This window comes from Acomys russatus, chromosome 12, assembly GCF_903995435.1.
Source record: "Acomys russatus chromosome 12, mAcoRus1.1, whole genome shotgun sequence".
NCBI classification, from domain to species: Eukaryota; Metazoa; Chordata; class Mammalia; order Rodentia; family Muridae; genus Acomys; species Acomys russatus.
The window spans coordinates 52664613-52686405 of NC_067148.1; the positions used below are offsets into that span (position 1 = coordinate 52664613).

The following is a 21793-nucleotide window of genomic DNA, read 5'->3' on the forward strand; positions in this document are numbered from 1 at the left end:
CTCTTCTGGCCTGCTAACTCACATGCAGGCAGAATACTATATAAACAATAAATAAATATATTTTTAAAATCCAGTGATTAAAATCTGTGATTATAAGATTAATGGATAGAGTACAAAGAGAATTGGAAGTTTGTCCATTGTCGGTTCAGTATATCAAGTAAACCATGGAATTTGGTGTTCTTTGAGCCTACAAACTAATAGAGATGGCCCAGTGTTTCCACATAGCCAGAAATCAATCTCTCTCATCGTCATCATCTAGCATGTCATTGCTTCATACTATGTTTCAGTATGTTTTGTGTCATACATTTGTAATGTCAGACTTGTGAACATATATGTCAAAATAAGATCACAAGAACAAAGTCTGCTTGCAGATATACCTTTATTGCTTTGCTTAGAAGATGACCACCTTTAAATAATCACTTAGTGCCAGCTGATGGTCCCCAAATGTTTCGGTATCTCGTATTCGTACTGACTTCCCACACGGAGTCAGTCTAGAACCTGCCAACTATTAAGTCTGTTGGCTGTATCGTTGGTCTCCATAGCCCTGCACTTCTGGGAAATGCTACCACACTTTATCTTGTGGTTTGGGTGTCACTAGTTTGGCTAATTCTAGGGACTCCTTGAGGCAACATAAAATCACTTTGTCTACCTTAAGCCTTTTCAACACTTTATATAACCATGACCTACAAGTTAGCAAAAGTAAATTTCACTGAAAGACCAACAAATACAAGAAATTGCTTAGATTTTATTATTATTGAATGTTTTCCTTTCTACATTGATTGTGATGGATAGTTTTGTTGGGTCTAGATGTCTGGGCTGGTGATTGTGGTCTCTCAACATTTACAGAACATCTGCCCAGCCCCTCCTGGCTTCAGAGTCTTCATTGAAAAGACCCATTATCCTAATGGGTCTAACTTTATATGTTACTTAGTCTTTTTCCCTCACGGCTTGTAATAATTTTTCTTTGTTCTATACATTTACTGTTTGACTATTGTGTATTGTGGGGGATTTCTTTCCTGGACTTGTCTATTTGGTGTTCTGTATGATTCTTAATAGGCATCTCCTTCTTCAAGTTGAGGAAATTTTTCTGATTTTGTTAAAAACGATTTTCTGTGCTTTTGACCTGGATTTCGTTTCATTCCTACATCCCTATTATTTGTAGATTTGGTCTTTTCATAGTGTCCTAGTTTTCCTGGATGTTTTGTGCCTCAAGTTTTTTAGATTGAATACTTCTTTGACTGGGTTCCTGTTTCTTCTTCATTGACTTCAGCACCGGACTCTCTCATACATGTCTCGTATTCTGCTGCACAGGTTTTACCTCGGAGGTCTTTGTTTGACTCTACATTTCTCATTTCGGTTTTGGTTTTCTGCTGTGATTCTGTTCCTACTTTCATGTCTGGGACTGTTTTCATTACTTCACTGAGCTATTTCTTATGTGATTTAATCATGTTCTCCTTAACATCCTTCAACATGCTTATACTTGCTATTTTGAAGTCCTTGTCTAGTGCTTCAGCTGTGTAGCATTTCTCGGGCCCTGCAGTAGGGTAAGTGGGCTCTGGTAGTGTCACACTTTCCTGCTGTTCATGTCTGTGCTTCTGCTCTGGGGACAGGCATCTGTAGTTACAAGGACTGAAGTGTCTCTGAGGGTTGCTGTCTGGTCTTGTCTGTGGTGGCTGGGTGTTCCATTGTCCTCTGGATCCTAGGCAAGTGTGGTGGCTGTGCTCAGAAAAGTTAAGAATAGTTCTTTCATTTCCAGAGTCCAGGGACGTAATGTATAAGCTTAAACAGCTTATTAAAGAAAACACTGAGTGAGAAATCTATTAAATGTATCTATCATGTAGCACAGCATGCATGAAGCTGACAGAGATACCTGTCAAGTTACAAAGCACTAAGTGAATGATTGCCCTTACCAGGGCGCTGCTCGGTGAGGAATGGCCATGCCACTTTCTTCAGCATTGCTCTGGGTAGCTATTTGTCTGTCTGTCCATTCACTCCATATCCCAACCATAGCTTCCCCTCCTTGCTCTCCTCCCAGTCCCTCCCCACCTCCTCCTCCCTCTCTCTGCTTGTGTGCTTTGGTTGTTATTCTACAATTCCCTAACCCTGTCCACACTTCTCTGTTTCCTTTGTGCTTATCCTTGAGTGCATGGAGAGTTGTGACTGGTCCACCACTGACCTGACAAATGTTTGGTTTGTGTTTTCAGATAGTGTATGCTCAAGTTGTAATATTTCTAAGCATCTGCCTTTCCACACAAGTGTGTTTCTAAACATCTGCCTTTCCACACAAGTGTGTTTTATCTTAATTCTATTTTCTGGTTGTCACAAGGTTGGCATTTTTTGACTGCATTTCCTCTTTACCTCTAGAATCTGTAATTAACCACTTGAGGCTGGGTAGGGTGCTGATAAAAGCACCCAAGGCCTTCACAGCAAACTAACTTACAAATGAGCTACAAGCTCACTTACACTTAAAGGTTTTGACTGCTGTAATCTTGATATTGTGAGTGTGTAAACTTGGAGGCCCTGCATAGCATGCTGCAGAGCAGAATCTTTACCATAAAACATTGTTAGATCCAGACTAAGATTCTGCTTCTGATTGCTGTCAAGGCAGCCAAGTCCATCAACCTTAGCCTTGCGGTGATTTAAATGTTTGTGAGTTATCTAAGTGAGGGTGGGTGTTCCCACCAAACTAGCTCAGGGCTTCAGCTGAGGCAGGCCCTTCATCTGGTCCTCCCATGATCCCTCCACTCTAGCCCATAGGTATCACTTTGCCTGTTTCTCTGGTATAAAGACAGAGCTCCTGTTGGAGTTTCCGTCTCTAGGTCAGGTGCCCACTCTGTGCCTTCTTTGGGGGAAGCTGCAGCAGAACGGGGGCAGGGGTGGGGGGGTGGGGAGAGCAACAGACGGGAGAGGAAACTCCTGGGCTGCCTTCCCAAGTTTTCATCAGACTCTGGAATCCACGTGCGGGAATCTTGAAAAGTCTGTTTTACCAGCTCACCTGGAGGCCTTAGTTACAATCAGCTGGCCATGCATTCTGATCTTGCTGCCGTGAGAGGACAAAGCTCCGAAATGTGGGGTTTGAAGACTGTGTTGTTTGCCCTCTTCAAAGCAAATGTAATATTAGAAGATCCTCTTGAGTCAAACACAGCCACAGCCTCTTGACGAGCTCCAACAGATCACCTCCTTGATTCCTCACAGCAGATTTGCACTTGGTTCCTGTTAGGAAGGTACTAGAATACCTTTTCGTCCTCATCTCCAGAAGAGGCTAAAAGAAAAGGAGGGAGGCATGAATCTAGTGCCCTGACTAACACGCAGCCTGACTTGAACCTAGTCGGTCGGCAAGCACCAGTGCAGCTAGACTGCAGTGGGGAAGCGCTGCAGAAATGACTCGGACCTGCAGTGCCACCTCCAAAAACAGACGCACCAGGTCTTCCCCAGATGAGAGACTGGATGTTTTTACTCTTTCAGTAATTCTGGAAAATGTCAAGCCCTGTGTAAGTGTATAAGCATCACTGATTATCTTTAAGTCTCCCTCGCAGTCATGTTTCCAGGTGCCGCCCCGTTTCCTTTGTGATCATGACATACTCTTATATTGACTTGTTTTGGAAAATGATTTACGTACGCTGTTCCCGGGCCTCTGTGACAGTCATAGTTTCAGCAGTAACAGTGCTAACATATAGACAAGAAAAAAACAACAACAGTAGCTCATTGTATGCTGCTACTTTATAAACATTACCCCCGTAATCCTGCCAAGTTAATAGCAGAACTGTATCCTGGGTAAGGCCTAGAGTTCCCCAGACAACACCAAAAGCAGCTGCCTATGGATGACGAAGTCACAGTAAGCCAGCCATTTACTGTCACTTCCTTTGGCAGTAAGCTCCCCAGTGGGAGTGCATGGTGAGCTGCCACATTTGAAAGCTGGGCAGTGAGTCAGATTCAGTTTTTAACTTGGGCTTCCTCCATGGTTCTCCACTGTGCAGCTTGAGCCAGTGAATAAAGCCAGTCCCAGCAAATCAGCAAGGTGCTGTGTGTTTCTTTGTGAATGGCTGTAGGGATGGCCAGCCAAGTTCCCCACTGAAAGGGGAAATATTCATTCTCTGCTCATAATTATCAGTAATTGCAAGGTTAATTCACTACTGTTGGAAAGGGGCATCACCGGTGGGATGTTTATGTGTCTGTTGCCAACAGTTCAAATGAGGCTCACATAGTGTGACAGGGCCTGCCTGGACCCTCAGCCTTTGGGATGCTGGGACAAGAAGATCAAATGACTTCAAGGCCAGCGAGGGCCCAGTGAGACCTCATTCTGAACGAACTTTAAATATGACTTAAGACTTCCAAAAATTAATTCTTATGTATGTGTTCCAAAGACAAATATACAAAAACCACTTCAAAATGGAACCAGCTATTTACTCAGAAGAAAATAATTTAAAATGAAAAACCAGAATGAATGCCTGCAGCCTGGAACATTTAAATAAGACATGCCTTCAGGAGGTGGTTTTTAGAGCATGCACTTTGTCCCACATCCTTGTCTAGACATTAAGGATCTAACAAGAATGCAAGAGGCGACAGGACTCAGCTGTGCTTTTCAAGAGCTTCACCTCTGCATTAGCCCCCACCCTGCACACATGCGCCTTATGCACAAGCAGCTCTGCTCCGGACAGGGCTGGGGCATCCCTCTGTGGACCTCTCTACTTCTCTGGGCCCCTTTACAGAAAACATTCTCAGCAGAGATTTCCACTTCTCTTTCCCCCGCTGTGGTCATGGTTTTATTATAGCCACTGCATCTCTAAAATTGCCCTTGTCCGTACTCATTAGAGTCCATGTTGACAAATCCAGTAGCCTGCTCACAGTCTGACCTCATGTTCTCCATAGTAGCTCAGTTCCTCCCTGAAATGCTGTCCACACTTAACAGAGAGGCAGGGTTCGCTCTGCCCTCTGCTGCCCCTTCGGTGTGTCTTTGCCCTTTCCCTAAACCATGCTGCGCATGGCGCCTCATCTTCGTGTGCCGCCTGCTATCTCTCTACACTGGTGTGTGCATTCTCCAATCCCGTACCTTCAGATGCCATCCAACATCTGGAGCTCTCTTCAGACCTCTCCTGTGACTTCAGAACCGATATACCAACAGCTTGTCCCTCCTCCACTCAGACATCATCAGATAGATCCTTCAAACCAAGGTATCCCAATCCAAGATTACCCCTGTATTTACTGCTGCGTGCGCACACACACACCAGTTAGATGAAAACCACTTAAATAGCATAAGCATTCTCACATAACAAACCCAAACCCATGCTCCATGGTTTCCTGTTTCTCTGTTGGGGTTGCTGTGGTCCATCTGCTCCCAGCTTCCTGTCTGTCATGTCTGTGTTCTGGCTAGCAGAAGGGAGAGAGAGAGAGAGAGAGAGAGAGAGAGAGAGAGAGAGAGAGAGAGGAGAGAGAGAGAGAGAGAGAGAGGAGAGAGAGAGGAGAGAGAACAATTGCCCAGCTGCTACAGACAGTTCTCACACTGCTGTCTCACTGGCCAGCACAGCTAAACATAACTGCAGGGACCCTGGGAAGCTTTTAAACCATATGGCAGACATTCTGTTACTGAAGAGGAGGAAACCATCACTGACACACACCCTTCCTTCAGGTCTTTGAGTAAGGACCAGTTAGGAAAGAGGCCTTCCAGAAGCCCGTCTAACCTAGAAGGCCCTCTTGTGAGTCTGTCCCTTTACACACGGTTCTCTATATCGACACAGCTTACATCATGTCGTATGGTGACACACCCCCTCACAGGTGACACACCCCCTCACAGCCTCCTTTATACGAGGATCTGGTCGCTGCCTCTCTCACTAGACTTAGCCATATGATACAGCCCACAAAGAGTGGAGTAGAACACTGAGGGGCAGAGGGACCACGTCACCGTGTAGTTTTGCCTGTCCCTGGTGCAGGAGAATAGAGTTGGCCCACTTCCTCACCAGCTTTTTGGAGAAGCTCTAGCAGTGATCTCTTGCTAAATGTAATAAACTAAAAGTGTACAAAATGGAACTCCATTTCTCAGTCACTAGCCACACTGCAAGTGCTCAGGAGCAGATGTGACCGAGTCACTTTTGCGCACAGTAGGTGACAGTTCATTATCCCAGCAGCTCTTGGGCAGTGCTGCCCTAGGAAAGCGAGTCAACAGATGTCAGACTCTTCGCCACTCCTGTGCCTTTCTCCTCCAACAGAGAATCCGAGTTTTTCTATTTAAATGGAAATCTATCTGGAGCCCAGAAAGCTAGCATGTGGCCTGCTCCATATGCAAATGTCCTCCTGGGTGATTTTTACCTATGACAGAATTGATGGGAAGCCTGGTAAATCACAGCATTCTTAACCTCATTATAAATACACTGCAGATGTGAAAATGCACAGTGTGGAGGCAGTAAATGTGAAAGCAGCTTCCAACTTGTTTTAATGGGTGTTTCTGAATCTTGTTATAACCTAGGGACCTGGCTGCACGAAACTGCCTCGTGGGTGAAAATAATACTCTGAAAATCAGTGATTTTGGAATGTCTCGACAAGAAGACGGTGGAGTGTATTCATCTTCTGGCTTAAAGCAGATCCCCATTAAATGGACAGCACCGGAAGCCCTTAATTATGGTACGAATGGACTCTGGTTTTCCTTTTGATGGTGAAAGTGACCTGCATCAGCAGGAAGCACTCCCAGGCATGTATAGGGTAGAACAGAACCCAGGCTAGAACCACTTAGGAGCAACACAGAGCAAGTGTAAATGTTCTTACCTTGCTCTTAGACACAGACAGAAGTGTTCATATATTGCTGCGTTAAGATGGCGAATTCCTCTTGTTCAGAAAATGGTTATTTCACAGCCACACATCAAGTACTGCTGGGCTCTGGCCCATTAGTTTGGTGGCCTCTCATCCAAGATTAGATATTGTCAGTCGAGGCGTCAGTTTCTCACTCTGCAGGATCCTGTTCTCAGCCTCTGGCTCTGGATTTTACATAGATCTTGGGCAAAGAGAGAGGTTGGTATTGTTTTAAGAGCTAGGATATTTTTTTTCTTTTGTCCACTGAAAACTTTTAAACATCTCTGTTGTGAGAAAGTCAGAGGACAACACATGGGAGGCAGTCCATGCTGTCCCACAGAGTCTGGTGTGACTCTTGTGGCTAGCACTGATTTTTTCATACGAGGGTGTTTGCTGCACCCGATAGCCCATTATGCAAGTATAACTAGTTTAACTTCTTCAGGAGCTACCAGACTTTTTTCTAAGTAAAGATTTGAGTATAACTGGCTTGGAAACTTGGTGACACTGAGTCGATGCCCAGTTCCAGCAAAAGGGGTTTGTGAGCTTTCTAGTGATTGTAGACTAACTGTAGAGTCTGGTGGACTCCATGTCATTCCCACAGGGCTCTTCTCTGAAGTGGGCGCTGTTCGGTCTGGGCTGTACTACTAAAGGAAATCACTACCGGATGAAAGACAAGATAGAACGCTTGCATTTGCACAGAGGGTTTCTTTAGATGCAAATGTTTATTTTTAAAAAAGAAACTTGTGACTAAATGCTTATGGCCAGTAAAACTCTACCTCGTGATCACAGTGCATTTTAACAAGTCCCAACCTCACTACAGAATTTATGACTCTCAGGACTCACTGCAGATATGTGGACCAGACAGATGTAAGGTGTTTTTAGTAAAAAGGACAATAGGAAGCTCTTTGGTTGACACTTAGGGACATTTCTTTAACTGCCTTTGATTTTGTAAGGTGCAGAAGAATTTAGGTGATGACGAAGACTGTAGATGTAGGTGACAGAGTCGTGTAGTCCAGCGGGAAGTGCACAGCCTAGGGGTCCCCCTGAGGAGCCATGTTACTCCTACAGATGTAGATTACAGAAGACTGGTGTTAGAGCCGTGCAGTGGTTGGTTGGTTTTGTTGTGGTTGTTTTGTTGTTTAACAAGGTGGGAGGGGCAGTCATCTCACAAAAGTCCCTATTCTTGTTATGCTTCAAGTTTTTACTACCTCATACCCAGGAGCCCTTTCTTCTCCACTGACGCCTTCGCCTTCCGTCTCTCTTGCTCAGGCTGCTGAATACTGCTCAGACCTCCCATGAAGCGATCAAGGAAATAAAAGACAATTCTCTGTCCAAAGAACCTCTTGAGCCTTTGACTTAGTTCTGTCATTAATGCTACTTAAAACATGCAAAGAATCTGACACCATTAAAGGGACACACACACACACACACACACACACACACACACACACACACACACACACACACGTCTCTAGCCACATTAATTTCTCTTTCCAGGCACAGAAAGTCTTCCTTCCCAGCCATGTGGTTGTGACTCTCCCTTAATTACCTTCGTGCTGCTCTGGTGAGAAGCCAGCCAGCAGCACCTTAAGGGAGAAGGAGCTGATCTCTGGCTTCTATTTCCAGATGGACATAATCTGTGGTGGCAGTGAGGACACGCAGCAGGAAACAGGCTGAAGTACAGGGCATCCATACCGGCCCCCAGTGACCTGCTTCCTCCAGCAACCTTCCCTACTTTCCCAACTGTCACTGCCTCTCAGTGAGCAATAGCTCACACACTGCACACTCAAATCACAGCCCCAGCAAGCGGAAGCTGGGGCACACACACTGTACGGCGGAGGCTAGGGCACACACACTGTATGGCGGAGGCTAGGGCACACACACTGTATGGCGGAGGCTAGGGCACACACACTGTACGGCGGAGGCTAGGGCACACGCACTGTATGGCGGAAGCTAGAGCACACGCATTTTATGGCAGAAGCTAGGGCACACGCATTTTATGGCAGAAGCTAGGGCACACGCATTTTATGGCAGAAGCTAGGGCACACGCACTGTACGGCGGAAGCTGGGGCACACACACTGTATGGCGGAAGCTGGGGCACACGCACTGTATGGCGGAGGCTAGAGCACGCGCACTGTATGGCGGAGGCTAGAGCACGCACACTGTATGGCGGAAGCTGGGGCACACGCAGTGTATGGCGGAAGCTAGGGCACACACACTGTATGGCGGAGGCTAGAGCATACGCACTGTATGGCTTGTATGTCTTCCACGCTGAGTCCAGTTTTCAACAAAAGTCTGGGCTTATAAAGAAAAGGTCATATACTGATCTTCAACTAAGAAATAGAGTCCTCTATTTATCAGTTATTGAGAAAGTTTTGGGCTAATGAGTTGGCTGAGCTGGTAAAGACACTTAGCACCAATCATGAGGTTCTGAGTTCAATCCCTGGAACCCACATATTGGACTGAAAGATGTCCTCTGTCCTCAGCATTCTATGGCATGTGGAGACATTCAGAGACATGGAGGCATTCACAAAATAAAGAAATGTAAAAATGGCTTGAAAAAAGGAAATGTTCACTGGGCGGTGGTGGGCACACCTTTAAAGAAAAAAAAAGTTTTCCAGCTGGGAGCGGGAGCAGGGGGTCTTCCCCAGGGAAGAGCACACCAATTGTTTGTCATATAGTCACCCCTGAAAACATACATACAAGCAATATTATATGGACTGAATGCATTGCATTTAGAAATACACACACACACACACACACACACACACACACACAGGAGATGACAACTGGTGAGAAAAGAGGCTGTGCGTTTGATGGAGAGTGGGGAGGGGAATAGGAAAGGGTTTGTGTGGAGGAAAGGAAGGGAGAAATGTTGTAATTGTCTCAAAACCATTTAACAAATTAGCCGTTTGCCACCTGCTTGTTTGGGGACAGTAGTGGAGCCCACAATATAACTAAGCAGAAGTTCCTCCCAGTGCCTCAGGAATGGGAGGAAGAAGGACTTTCTGCTTGGTGATGCTGTTGGTGACATGGCCCAGGCACGACATCTCTGCTCTATGCTTCTGCAGATTGTAGCTCTTCTTTTTCTCCGGAGGGACACGGTGCTGTGAGGGTCATACAAGTCAAAGAGCAGCAAGTGCTTCTCTGACTTACTCTGCAGTATTGAACTCCCCGAGGTTGAAAGGTCAGGGAGGCCGCTGAGGCTTTGTCTCTGAAGTGGGATCTGCTTACAAAGTGCCTTGATCTCCACCAGACAGTACTTTACAGGGTAAGGTGTAAGGCTACGTAACTTAACTTCTTACCACTTAGCCTTAGCCACTGGATGGGTTTCATGCAAAGACTTAGTGTGTAGAGAAGAAAAGTAATTTTCCTCGCCAATAGCACTGGAAGTGCCTGCAGTTGCCCCAGCTGCACCTGATGATAGGCAAGTGCCCCACGATGGCGTCCGAGCACAGGCAGACGCTCTGGCCCTTGTGCTCTCTACGAGGGAAGAGGCCATTCTGCTTTAGAGGAATGTGACAGTTTTCTAGGAGTGGCTTTTATAAATCCTGGGGTAGCAGGTAGATAGAGAACGTTGCGATTCATGCCTGGAACCCAGCACTGGAGAGGTACAGGCAGGATCCTGAGGTAAAGGCCCGCCTAGGCCACAGGAGAGAGACCTCCGCTTCAAAAACACACAGAAAAGCTGTCAAGGTTCATGCAGGCAGGGTTCGGTAGTGGCACGTGTCAGGCAAGACTCACGTGTACATGTTGTCTTGGAGACTGGGAGGGAGGCTTCTGCAGGCCTCACACCCACCTCCAGAAGGCAGCTTGGGTAGGATTTTATCTCTATGCTTCTGCTGAAGGGGACCAAAAAACTTTCTAAGAGTTTGGCTCATGGGGCTCAGTAGAACAGGTGCACCAAGATATTTCGACCAAACAAGGCACCATGTAATTTCAAGAAGTTGTTTTTACCAGCCAGCTATTTTAATTTCCAGTCTATTCAAACCACACAGAGAAATGCATTTTCTCCAAACGAAACTATCAGTAGAGAAATGAGACCTTTAAAAGCATGTAAGAATATCCGTAAACAGTGATGAGGAAAAAAATGGAAGTTAAGAAATTTTCCTTATTGCTTTAAGTTTGTTTGTAATTTTACTGGAAAGAAAATGAAGGCAGAAGATCAAATTGTAGGAATGCAATGTAACTTATTTATTCTTGTAGGCTCTGGTATGTGCAAATTTATATTTTTATATGTATGCAAACCAACCACCTCATCCAGATACCACAAGGAAAGTGAGCCAGTATGCTGGCCGAATTTCTGTTCTTGGGGTGAGGGAGAATTGTTTTATAGCTCATTTAGTTGAACTCCTGAAGACTCCATTTAATTGTTAACATTACTAGGCCTGGAATTAACCTGAGTACCAAGAATGAGATGTAGTTGTAGCATCCTTGGGGAGAGTAACCATGCTCGCACGAGACTGACAGTCAGAGCCACAGCCGTTATCTTCCCGTCCCACTGACTCACCATTCATGACCATCTTCTCCCCTTCAGGGAGATACAGCTCTGAAAGTGACGTGTGGAGCTTTGGCATCTTCCTCTGGGAGACCTTCAGCCTGGGCGTCTGTCCGTACCCTGGAATGACGAACCAGCAAGCACGAGAACAAGTGGAGAGAGGTGAGGAAGGCCTCGGTGTTCCCCTTCATGTCACCCAGGACAGCAGCGCCCCACAGCAGGGCTGCGCACCAGCGGGGGTGAGGGGGTAAAGGGGTGGGGGTATTCCCAGGACAGCAGCGCCCACAGCAGGGCTGCGCACCAGCGGAGGTGAGGGGGTAAAGGGGTGGGGGTATTCCCAGGACAGCAGCGCCCACAGCAGGGCTGCGCACCAGCGGGGGTGAGGGGGTAAAGGGGTGGGGGTATTCCCAGGACAGCAGCGCCCACAGCAGGGCTGCGCACCAGCGGGGGAGGGGGGGGTAAAGGGGTGGGGGTATTCCCAGGACAGCAGCGCCCACAGCAGGGCTGCGCACCAGCGGGGGTGAGGGGGTAAAGGGGTGGGGGTATTCCCAGGACAGCAGCGCCCACAGCAGGGCTGCGCACCAGCGGGGGTGAGGGGGTAAAGGGGTGGGGGTATTCCCAGGACAGCAGTGCCCACAGGAGGGCTGCGTACCAGTGGGGCTATGCACCAGCCCGTTGGGGGAGGGGGGAGGCTACACTACAATGCTGTTTGGGACATAATAAAGAGGAGCGATGTTACAGAGGTCCACTTCCGAATACTGTGGATGCCATGGCTCCGGCAGACAAAAGCAAACACTTGCGAGCCTGTCTGACCTATGGCCCGTAGGTGGCACGCAGCTAAGCATAGCTGTGAACGTGGCAACACCATGTGAGCTTATTTAAAGCACTCTTTTCTTCTGCAATTTGTTTCGTAACTAATTGCAGTTCCCAAGTGTGAGCTATGTACATATACATCCCGGCTGTATCACAGTCAGTAAAGGTCAGGCACATCTGCAAGGCTCTCAGCACGGAGAGAGAGGCCTTCCCTCTGTCCCACTCCATTGAGGTGAAAGTAGGCAGACTACCTCAGAGTGTGTTGTATTTCAGGAGGAATTTGGAGAAGCTGTAATCTGAAGAAATGCCATGGTGCTCCAGATAGAGACAGGGTGACGAGATGGCAGAAGCACTCCATACATGCGTGTGTAGGACACAGATTCTAGCGAAGGGAATGTTGTTCAGATGACTGCCCCACCCCCCAGCCCGCAGCCTCGCCTCTGGCCAGCCTGTCTTGGGTGGCCTGAGTGTGGGGTGGCCTGCCTGCCTTCCTTGTACACACAGCTCCTAGCACAGGACCCCAGCACTGACAGACACAGCTTGTAAGGAATGGAGATAGTTCTTTCTCAGCTCACTGTCAAATGAGTGTATTACCTACCCTCTGCAGACTTTGTCTACCCCTGATAGTTCAGGAAGATAATTCTCAGAACAATTAAAATATGCATTTGTATGTGCTACAGCCTACTTGAGACTTGCTGAAAAATATATAGCTCTGTACTTGTGCGTTCTGCACCATCCGAGGGAGGGCATCTACAGAACTTTACTTCTACCCTTTACCGCACAAGGACTAACACTTACAAACAGCATGGTGCCCAGTGTGGGCACTTCTATCGCATGCCCCTTCTGAGTTCTCTTCTCTTGAATCATCAGGATACCGGATGTCAGCCCCGCAGAGCTGCCCCGAGGAGATTTTTCAAATCATGATGAAGTGTTGGGATTACAAGCCTGAAAACCGCCCTAGGTTCAGTGACCTTCACAAAGAGCTCACTGTCATCAAGAAGAAAATCACATAATGCCAGCAAGACCCAGACTCCACCTGTAGGCTCTGTCCTGTCACCCCAATTCTATATCACCTTACTGCAACCATCTTTGAAGGTTATGTTTTGTTATTAAGTGGGTTTTTAAAGTATGTTCCACTTCAAAATATGTTAAAGGCAAATTTATTCAAGAAATCAGTAGTCCTTCCTGGGCCTGTATTAGCACCCCTGCCCTGTGAGAAAAGCACAGGCTAGCTGGGAAGACGAAAGGTCTATCTTTTCACACCTAGGCCCACGGAGGGCCCTCCAGGGTTTTCCACTTGAGGCACAGCCCGTGGGCTGCTGTCTCCTGTCACAGGTTTGCTCAGTTGGTGCTATAAACAGCGTTGGTAGCTCGTGCTTGCAGGACGCACTCCCACCACAATTGGCTTTCTGCTCTGCCAAGGCGAGATTGTACCTATAAATATAATCATATATTGGGAATTACTTGGACCTCCTAGGGTTTTTTCTTCTCTTTCCTGTCAGAACAAGCCCAGTGAGAACACCACACTCCTGGGTTATTTTGTCTTTTGCTTCCTCGGTTCAGGCTGCAGAAAATGGTGCATAAAAACTCCCAGAGAGCACACAGCATGGAGGCAGCTGCTTCTGCAGGACACCAGGAAGAGAGGGGCCATGTGACCAGGAGGGCAGGGACCATGGGACCAGGAGGGCAGGAGAGGGGGGGGACTTGGGGGGGAAGGGTAGAGCAGCTAGCCAGTGCTCAACCTAGAGAAGAAAACAAAGGAGCCTTGCTTCCAGGCTTGCACCACTATAGCACTCTGTGTCTGTGCTCTGAATGCCCCAACAAGGTCTGAGAATGTTTCAAGAGTTCAGGGCCCAGTGGAAAGTTTCTTAAAGATACTCAAGTCCACAGACAGAACAGTGTGATTTAATTGTGTGTCTTCCTCCTGGGGGGGCAGTCCAAGAATGGAATTCCCTTTATTTGCACCAGTTTCTGGACCTTCAGAATCCATGACTCATGTTCACAAACACATCCACATATACCTACTGAAGGGCAAAGTTGCTATGAATGAAATCAGGGAGCCACAAGTCATACCAGTGTTAGTGAGGACCCTAGGCACCGCACACCCCCATCTCTTCTTTGCCCCAAAGCCACTACTTGGAAATCTTACTGATAGCCCACAGGTATGCAAGCTCATCATTAAAGGTGTCCGCTGTGTATCAAATGTACGCCAGCTAAAACTAGATTTGGTTGAACTGAATCTCAGCTGTGTCCAGGGAACTTCCCCACGATCTAGCCACAGTTGTCTCAGGATCATTGTGTCTGGGAAATGGTCTCACTCAGGGGAAGATGTGGTCCGGAAGTCTTCACTAACTCTCAGACCTGTGTCCACATGGACATCACCTTAGCAGTTGCTCAGTCTGTGGAGCCCCTCCCCTCCTGGCAGTGTAGAGCGCACATCAGACTTTAAAGGGTATGAAGGGGACTGCTGAGGAGAAGAATGACTCATATCTATCATTTCACCCTCCTTGCTAATTTTATAACTTCATGCACATTTAATGATTCATACGCGCAGACTGAAGTAAAGACGTAATGAGCCTGCCTGCACCAAAGCAGCCTCCTCGGCCCTGACTGCGGGTCAGACGCTAGGTGGAACTCCCCTTTGATGACGCACACCATGGCAAGGCAACCCAAGCGCAGACGCGGGCATGCACATTCGGGTGCCCCTGCTCTTCAAGCATCTGCCATCCCTCAGGAGAAGATAAGACGCTCCCTCTCAGGATTTCCAAGTGAATCTGTCTATAATACACTCTATCTCTGAAAAAGAAAACCCAGCCTCTCACCACTCAGCACTGCGCTCCCAGCAAGGGCCAGGACGCTGGCTTGGCTCGAACTCTGAACAAGACCCGAAGCCTAATCCTCGCAGTCTGGTGGAAAGAGAACTGTGGCATGGCGTTGATACTTCACTCATCTAGGCTGTTAGGATTTGCAATTCACATCGTGACTCTTTGCTTAAATTAAGAAGGCTTTTCAAAGCATCATGACATCTGCAGCATTTAAAATCTTATTTTATTCTTTGTCCCAGAGCAGGCAGAGGTATAGTTTAAGATTAACTCATCGGGAGCCTTTCAGGATCATGTCAGTCGTATAGAATATTAAATTTAACATAGGCGCACGCATTAAGGAAAGCTTATGCAAAATATCCTTACTGGTAATTTTGTTATGCTTGAGGCATAATTTATTCATCCCTTCTGTCACTGATAATTATTGGAATTATGTACTTAGGAGGCTAATCCATACCCAAAAAGTGCACATATAAATACAGTTCTGATTTGCAAGTTGATTTAGGAAAAACGGGGCTGCAGAGATGCACAAAATTCTAGATCTTCTCTAGTTGAAAAAATAATAATAGTAAATGGTGGCACCCAAAGCTAACCTGGGTGTGGAGACATTTGAGTCATTAGTTGTCTATCCAAGAGTTGCCTGCTCACAGCCGCGCTTAGCATCCCTTCGGGTTAGCAGTCTGGGCGTGAAGGAGAAGGCTGTAACACAAGACTCTGACTTCCCTCTGCATGTCTCTACCTTGAATCGCCAAGCCTTCATCAGAAATGGGTAGTTCGCTGTTTCCCAAAGATAGAAGACTCTGCCACAGTAGCATTCTTGTAGATTCCGTGGGACCTAAGGTTGCTTCTCAAAGCCATTTTCTTAGGAAGACATAAAGAGTCACTAGGCTTTCTTTCAGCTCTTCCTGCTACTGGGTCCACAGGGAAATTTTCATGTGATTCTTTCTCCTTTTTTCAAGACTTAGCAGGGACAGCAGAGTTGCTTCCCCAGTCACAGCTGGCCACCTTCCTCCCATCCATCCATCCATCCATCCATCCATCCATCCATCTTGCCTGGAGTCATTCAGTGCGTGTCTCACAGAAAACTGAGTATCTCATGACAGAGATTGTGTTAATTTCCTAAAACAACCAAGGTTATATTTTACCCACTGCTTCCATCAACGGGCTCTGCTGATGTCACTGTAGCCCTGTGCTAAGGCTGTGTTGACAAGCAAGCATTTTAGTTGCAATACGTGCTGCACACCAGGCGTGAGCAAACAGGCGTACCGGTACAGGTCTGTTGTGTGTCGTGGTCATCAGATGCTGTACACTTAAGTATACCTGACCGTCATCTTGATAGGCTGTATGTACACTGTCTTACAGCCATGTGCCCTGGAGGCAGGAGTGACAGCTAAGAGGGGGCTGTGCCTGAGCCCTCTTCCTTTCAGCACACTCCATTTGTCACACCGTTGACACTCTGCATGTTTCTTGTCAGTAAACGTGATTGCCATGGGAAGACAGGCTTTCCTATTTGGAGATCAGAGGCCTCGTGCAAAACTGCACGGCAGCCGAAAAAGCGCTGCAGAGACACATTTCCCTTGTGTGTCAATATCGTCAGTAGGTGGAATCAGAGGTTTTATATGAAAATCCACCATTAAAGTGGCTTAAGAGCTTAATATCAAAATGAAGTATTACTTCTTATTAACTGATTTAGTATACACATCAGAAGTCTTTATTAGATTTTTACTTTATGTTTTTCTGGGCTTAATGGTTTCATGTCAAGTTTGAGTATGTACTTTTTTGAGAATCCAAAATGTCACTTATTTCTGTATAAGAAAAGATCCTGATTTAAAAGCCAGCAAGATCCACCCTGCTGGGAGTTACTGGGACAGACTTCAGCTCTTGTGAAGTGTCCCTTTGAAAGTCAAGTTCTAATGTGGATGGCGAACCAACAATGTATCATCGTCCTAAGTCAGTATGAGAAATGTATCCCTCGTCCCCACAAACCCTCCCTCTGCCCTCTGATAATTCAAAGATGACATCCAGGAGTAGCATTACAATTTCTTTGCTATCCTGACAAGGTATGAAGATTCTGGGATGACAGGGGAAAAAAACAAAAACAAAAACAAAAAAATTAAAAAAAAAAAAAACCCAGCTATGAAACCCTTCACTCCTTTACACTGGCCCGGAGTAATGAGCTGGGTGCAGCGAGTCTGCCCAGGCAGCATGCAGAGAGGCAAAGCAGGAAAGAGCCAGTTCCCTGGAGCACATGGAAAAGGTGTACAAAGACTACAGTATCACCAGGAAACCTGAGCAAACTGCCAGGGGGCCAGACCCTTCCCACAAAAAAAAATCCAGAAAAGATCATCAGCCCCAAATAGCTCACCCCCAATGCTGCCTTTGCAGCAGGAGCCACTTAGCACCCCACTCAGAGCTGCTCTCACTGTATATCCACCCAGTAAGCTTGTGCTCAAAGTCTTGAAGGAAAGTAGCAGACGCCTCAGCCTTTGCACTACTCATTAGTACTTCTTAGGTGAAGGCCACTGATTCTTCACACCGCATTGGAAATCTCTGTATGCAGTAGCACCTGACCTGGACTAAAATTTCCTGAATGTGAACCTGCTTACATCATCTTGTGCTGTCTTTGAGCACCAGAAACTAAGTGGTTCCTAGAGTTGGCTGCTGAGAGGCCCTCCTGTGCAGTGCTCTGAAGGGATCAACCAGCAGGGGAGCTGGGGGAGTAGCCATGGTTTTTGACTTTACGCTAGTAACATTTGGCAGAGGAAAAAATAGTCTAAGAAACACTCTGAGGCAGAGTACAGCAGGGTGAGGGGGTGAGCATCCAGCAAAGGGGTCCCTCTGGAAGGCAGAGGCAGTGAGAGAGCACCAGTGAGATCCACCAGGAAGCCCAAAGCCTGGTCACCACAGAGCCAGCCTCAGAGACTGCTGGACAGAAACTAAATTAACACACCTCAAGCCTCTACAGCGGGTTCTTGAAGGGCTTGAGCTGACTGTCTGTCTGTCTGTCTGTCTTACGTTCCCTGCTGTCTCAGGAAGTAGCCACTGTTTCTCCGCAGAGCTACAGAGATGGGAGTTGAACCCATTTCCTTAGCACAGGAAAACTGAGTCGCAGCGCCCCAGCGCTCCAGGGAGATTGCTGTGAATGCTTCTGCCACTCCTTTTATTAATGAAAAATGGTAACATGGCAGGTTTAGTGTCCTCGCTAGCAAACTTGTAAGAATCCGCAAACAAGAATATTGAAGTCTCCTGTTGAATTTCAGAGCCATGTGCCCAAACATCTGCTAAACCAGTAAGATGCAAGGTGTTCCTCAAGGGACCTGAGTGCTAGGTGACAGAAATAGACCTGTAACACCGCGTTTCCCTCACACCTGCCACGCCAGGTGAGGAACACTCAGAGCTGCCATTTCCCACGCTCGCTCTTGGCTTCTGCTTACTGTCCTTTCTCATCTTGTTTTGCCAGAACAGAAAAGCTGCCACCGCTGGCTTTTAAACACAAGAGGTCTGCTCAAGGGCTCCCAAGCATATCATCAGGGTGTGAGAGAGATGCCATGCTCGGGTGGGTGCCAGGTGTAAGTGGCCTTATCAGCAAAGGCTTTGGGGACTTTGTTTTTAAGGACAGAAAGACTACTGTGAGTGCGCATGTCCAGGTTGAAAGCATCCCTACTGTCTTGGGCTCGTAAGCTGAGCCCCCCAGAGAAGTTTTGGAACAGATTGCTCTACAGTAAAGCCCTGGACACTCCAGTCTAGGCTAATGCACTTTGTATCCTCTCTGTACCTTATTTAACAGCATTACCTAAGTTATTCAAGTTTCATCATGTGAAATGATGTTCCAGAGCTTTGAGAGACAGGGCACTATGAGGCTTGCATTCGAAGTAAGCAAGTCCATCTGAGAAACACCCAGAACATTGAATGAAAACATCAGCTTTCCTGGGTGGCTTCCCAGAGCAGTTCCCTTCCTGGAGAACCAGATATTAGCTCTTTCTTATTGGAATTTCTGTAGCATCAGAAGAAGTAGATTATAAATGGTACCCAGCAGATTCTACCCGGCCCGGTAGGACGTCAGGTGTCCTCCCATAAACACAAGTGCAAATAACAGAACACCATAGGAGACACCTCAGCAACCTTGTAAGAACATGGACCCAAGTACAGAAAGGGAAGTTACATGTAAGTCCAAAGTCTGTTCCCAAATTCCTCATGTAGCTTTTGTCAACTCACCCTGACAGTCACTGTAGAACAGAGAGTGAGCTTGCCGTCCCTGAGGTCTCTAAGTGCCCTGTATTCAAACCTTCGGGGCTAAGAGGGAACCGCAGCTGCTGTTACAGCTACCCCGTGTAATAAAACCATCCTTTTTTTTTTTCCAGCTCATTATTCCACACTTTCTTTTTTTTAAACCAAAAACCATCTTATTTAAGAATTTTCCTCTTAGAAAGAATTTGGTGGGGAGAATTTGCCTGCCAACTCATAAGAAATGCCAAACTAGTGTATGCAGACACACGCAGGAACTAAGCTTGCTGCTCACTTACACTGGACATGGGGTGCTGTGGAGGCCCATCCCATGCTAGCTGTAATTGCTCTCCTGTAGCAGCAACCAGAAGACCAATTTTTAAGAAGTTCCAAAGAAGTGAATTTCCCATCACTGCTTAGGTCCTGGGCCTTTCACACCCACAGTGCATAGAACGTGAACACATCACAGTGAAGTCACTTTTTTATTCCGTGTCAATGTTTCCTCCGGCTGCAGCAGGTTACTACAGGTACACTTCACAATAAGGGGTTCTGATCAAACCAAACATAAACTGAAGCTCATTTATTTCCAGTTCCTGACAAAAGTGGCCAGAGATAGAAAATACCTTTCCCCTGCCAGAATTGCACCTCACTAACAAAGGATCTGTCACCCAGCTGTGTCCTGGCATAGTCTCCATGTGGACACAGCCTTGTTGGACAGTTCCATCCTCCTCCTCCTCCTCCTCCTCCTCCTCCTCCTCCTCCTCCATAAACCACTGAGACTGCCTATTGGGTCAGCTTTAGTCAAGCACCTGTAGGTTTTATGTTTAACTTGTTCTCAGTATGACAAGCAGCTGGGGACAGCGGGATGAATGGCGGCGCACATTCTATTGACCTTGCGCTATAGTTCGTGTGAAGTTTCTTAGCTTGGTCAGTGTGCTCGTGCTGAGTGCTCTGAAATGTCCAAACTCCCTGAAAGCATAACCATGCAGCCACATCAAGTTTAAAGATCCAAGGAAGGGGCTGGGCGCGGTGGTGGCGCACGCCTTTAATCCCAGCACTCGGGAGGCAGAGGCAGGCAGATCACTGTGAGTTCGAGGCCAGCCTGGTCTGCAAAGTGAATCCAGGACAGCCAAGGCTACACAGAGAAACCCTGTCTCAAAAAAAAAAAAGACACGGAAGTACAAGAAAATAAAGGTGAGCTGTCAGGGACCCACAAGCTCTACTGACTTCTTTAGGAGGTCCAAGCAACCTGAACACAAAAACAAAATACTCAATTGGTGCCCAGGCCATGTCAGCCCACCATTTTCCCAGCTCAGGCCCACAGAGAGCAGGTACAGAAACACCATTTTCTGCCTTGTTTCTCTGCTTGTTATGGAGGTGAACTTACGTTGAGAGAGCAGGACTGCCCTCGGCCACCTGTGGGCTACGTGTTCCATCCGTAGTCAGCACCGTGAGCCAAGCACCCCTATGGTTCACGGAGTTTTCTTCAGTGCCAATACATGGCCATTTTAATGTCAGCTTAAAGCACCTTTAATCTTTTATTGTTATTGTTGTTGTTGTTGCTGTTTTAAAATAATATATTTGTGAAGTGGATAAAAGAAACACTGGAAACCGGGTGCTTCTGAAAAGGACAAGTATAAAATATGTGAACAAGGTCTATGGTGGTTCTTCTGGCTTCGGAAACAAGCCTGAGGGTGGCTGACAACTACACGTGTGAACTGGTTGGGTAGGACCTTGGCCATTTGTATCTCAGATCTGTATTTAACACATATTTATTTGTTAAATTTACATTCAGAGGAAATACACTTTGAACTTTGGCTAACATTACAGAATGTTATGAAAATTGCCTTCTCCTTATTTTTTTAAAACACAATTCATCACTTTTGTAAATTTGGGCCATTTTTGGACAGCTGCCTTTTTCCAGAGACCAATTACCATCCACTGGTTTGCAAGCCTTTTTACTGTGTCCTTGTAATAATGTAAAATATTTACAGCAAACTGCGTCTCGTTTGATCCTTCCGTCATGTTTACATTTCTCTTCGACTACCACATAAATATGCTTACGGAAGAAGAAGCTGGCTGTCACATTGCACAGAAGTTACTAGCTCGCGGTTTCTCAGTCATTGCGCGCATAAGTCCTGATGATGGTGGTGTGTGCTTCAGTCCAAAGATCTCTTCCTGTTTAGAAATCAGAACTGAAATGTGGTTCAAGTCAGAGTTTTCTATGCACTTTGGGAATTCTCCAGGATTTTCTTAAATGTTTTGAGGGGGTTGTTTTTCAGATAATGATTTGTTTAGATATAACATGAGAATTTAGGGGAGTAAGGTAGCTGGGCCGCTATTTGGAACAGAGCTGTCCGTGCTGCTGTGAGGTAGCTCGGGCGTCTGCGCGTGTTTCCATGGTGCTGGCTCTGCAGGAACCTGGAGGCAGGAGCTGATGCACAAACCATGCAGGAGGAGGATGCTCACTGGCTTGCTCGCCATGGCTCGCTCAGTCTCTTTCTTACAGAACCCAAGACCACCAAACCCACGGGTGGCCCCACCCACCATGAACTGGGCCGTCCCCCATCAACCGCTAATTAAGAAAATGGCCTACAGTCCTGCCTATAGCCTGATCTTATAGAGGCATTTTCTCACTTGAGGTTCCCCCTCTTA

General features: G+C 46.7%; 1 protein-coding gene across 7 annotated transcripts in view; it reads left to right on the forward strand.

The window, feature by feature from the left end:
- Positions 1 to 13769, forward strand: part of Fer (FER tyrosine kinase) — a 302445-nt gene extending 288676 nt beyond the window's left edge. For all 7 annotated transcript variants that reach the window (XM_051154426.1, XM_051154423.1, XM_051154427.1 and 4 more), the window contains 3 exons: positions 6461 to 6615; positions 11319 to 11441; positions 12963 to 13769. In XM_051154426.1, coding sequence (XP_051010383.1) covers positions 6461 to 6615; positions 11319 to 11441; positions 12963 to 13105 — 421 coding nt within the window. In that variant the 3' untranslated portion in view covers positions 13106 to 13769. The remainder of the gene's footprint in view (positions 1 to 6460; positions 6616 to 11318; positions 11442 to 12962) is intronic.
- Positions 13770 to 21793: the final 8024 nt, after the last annotated feature.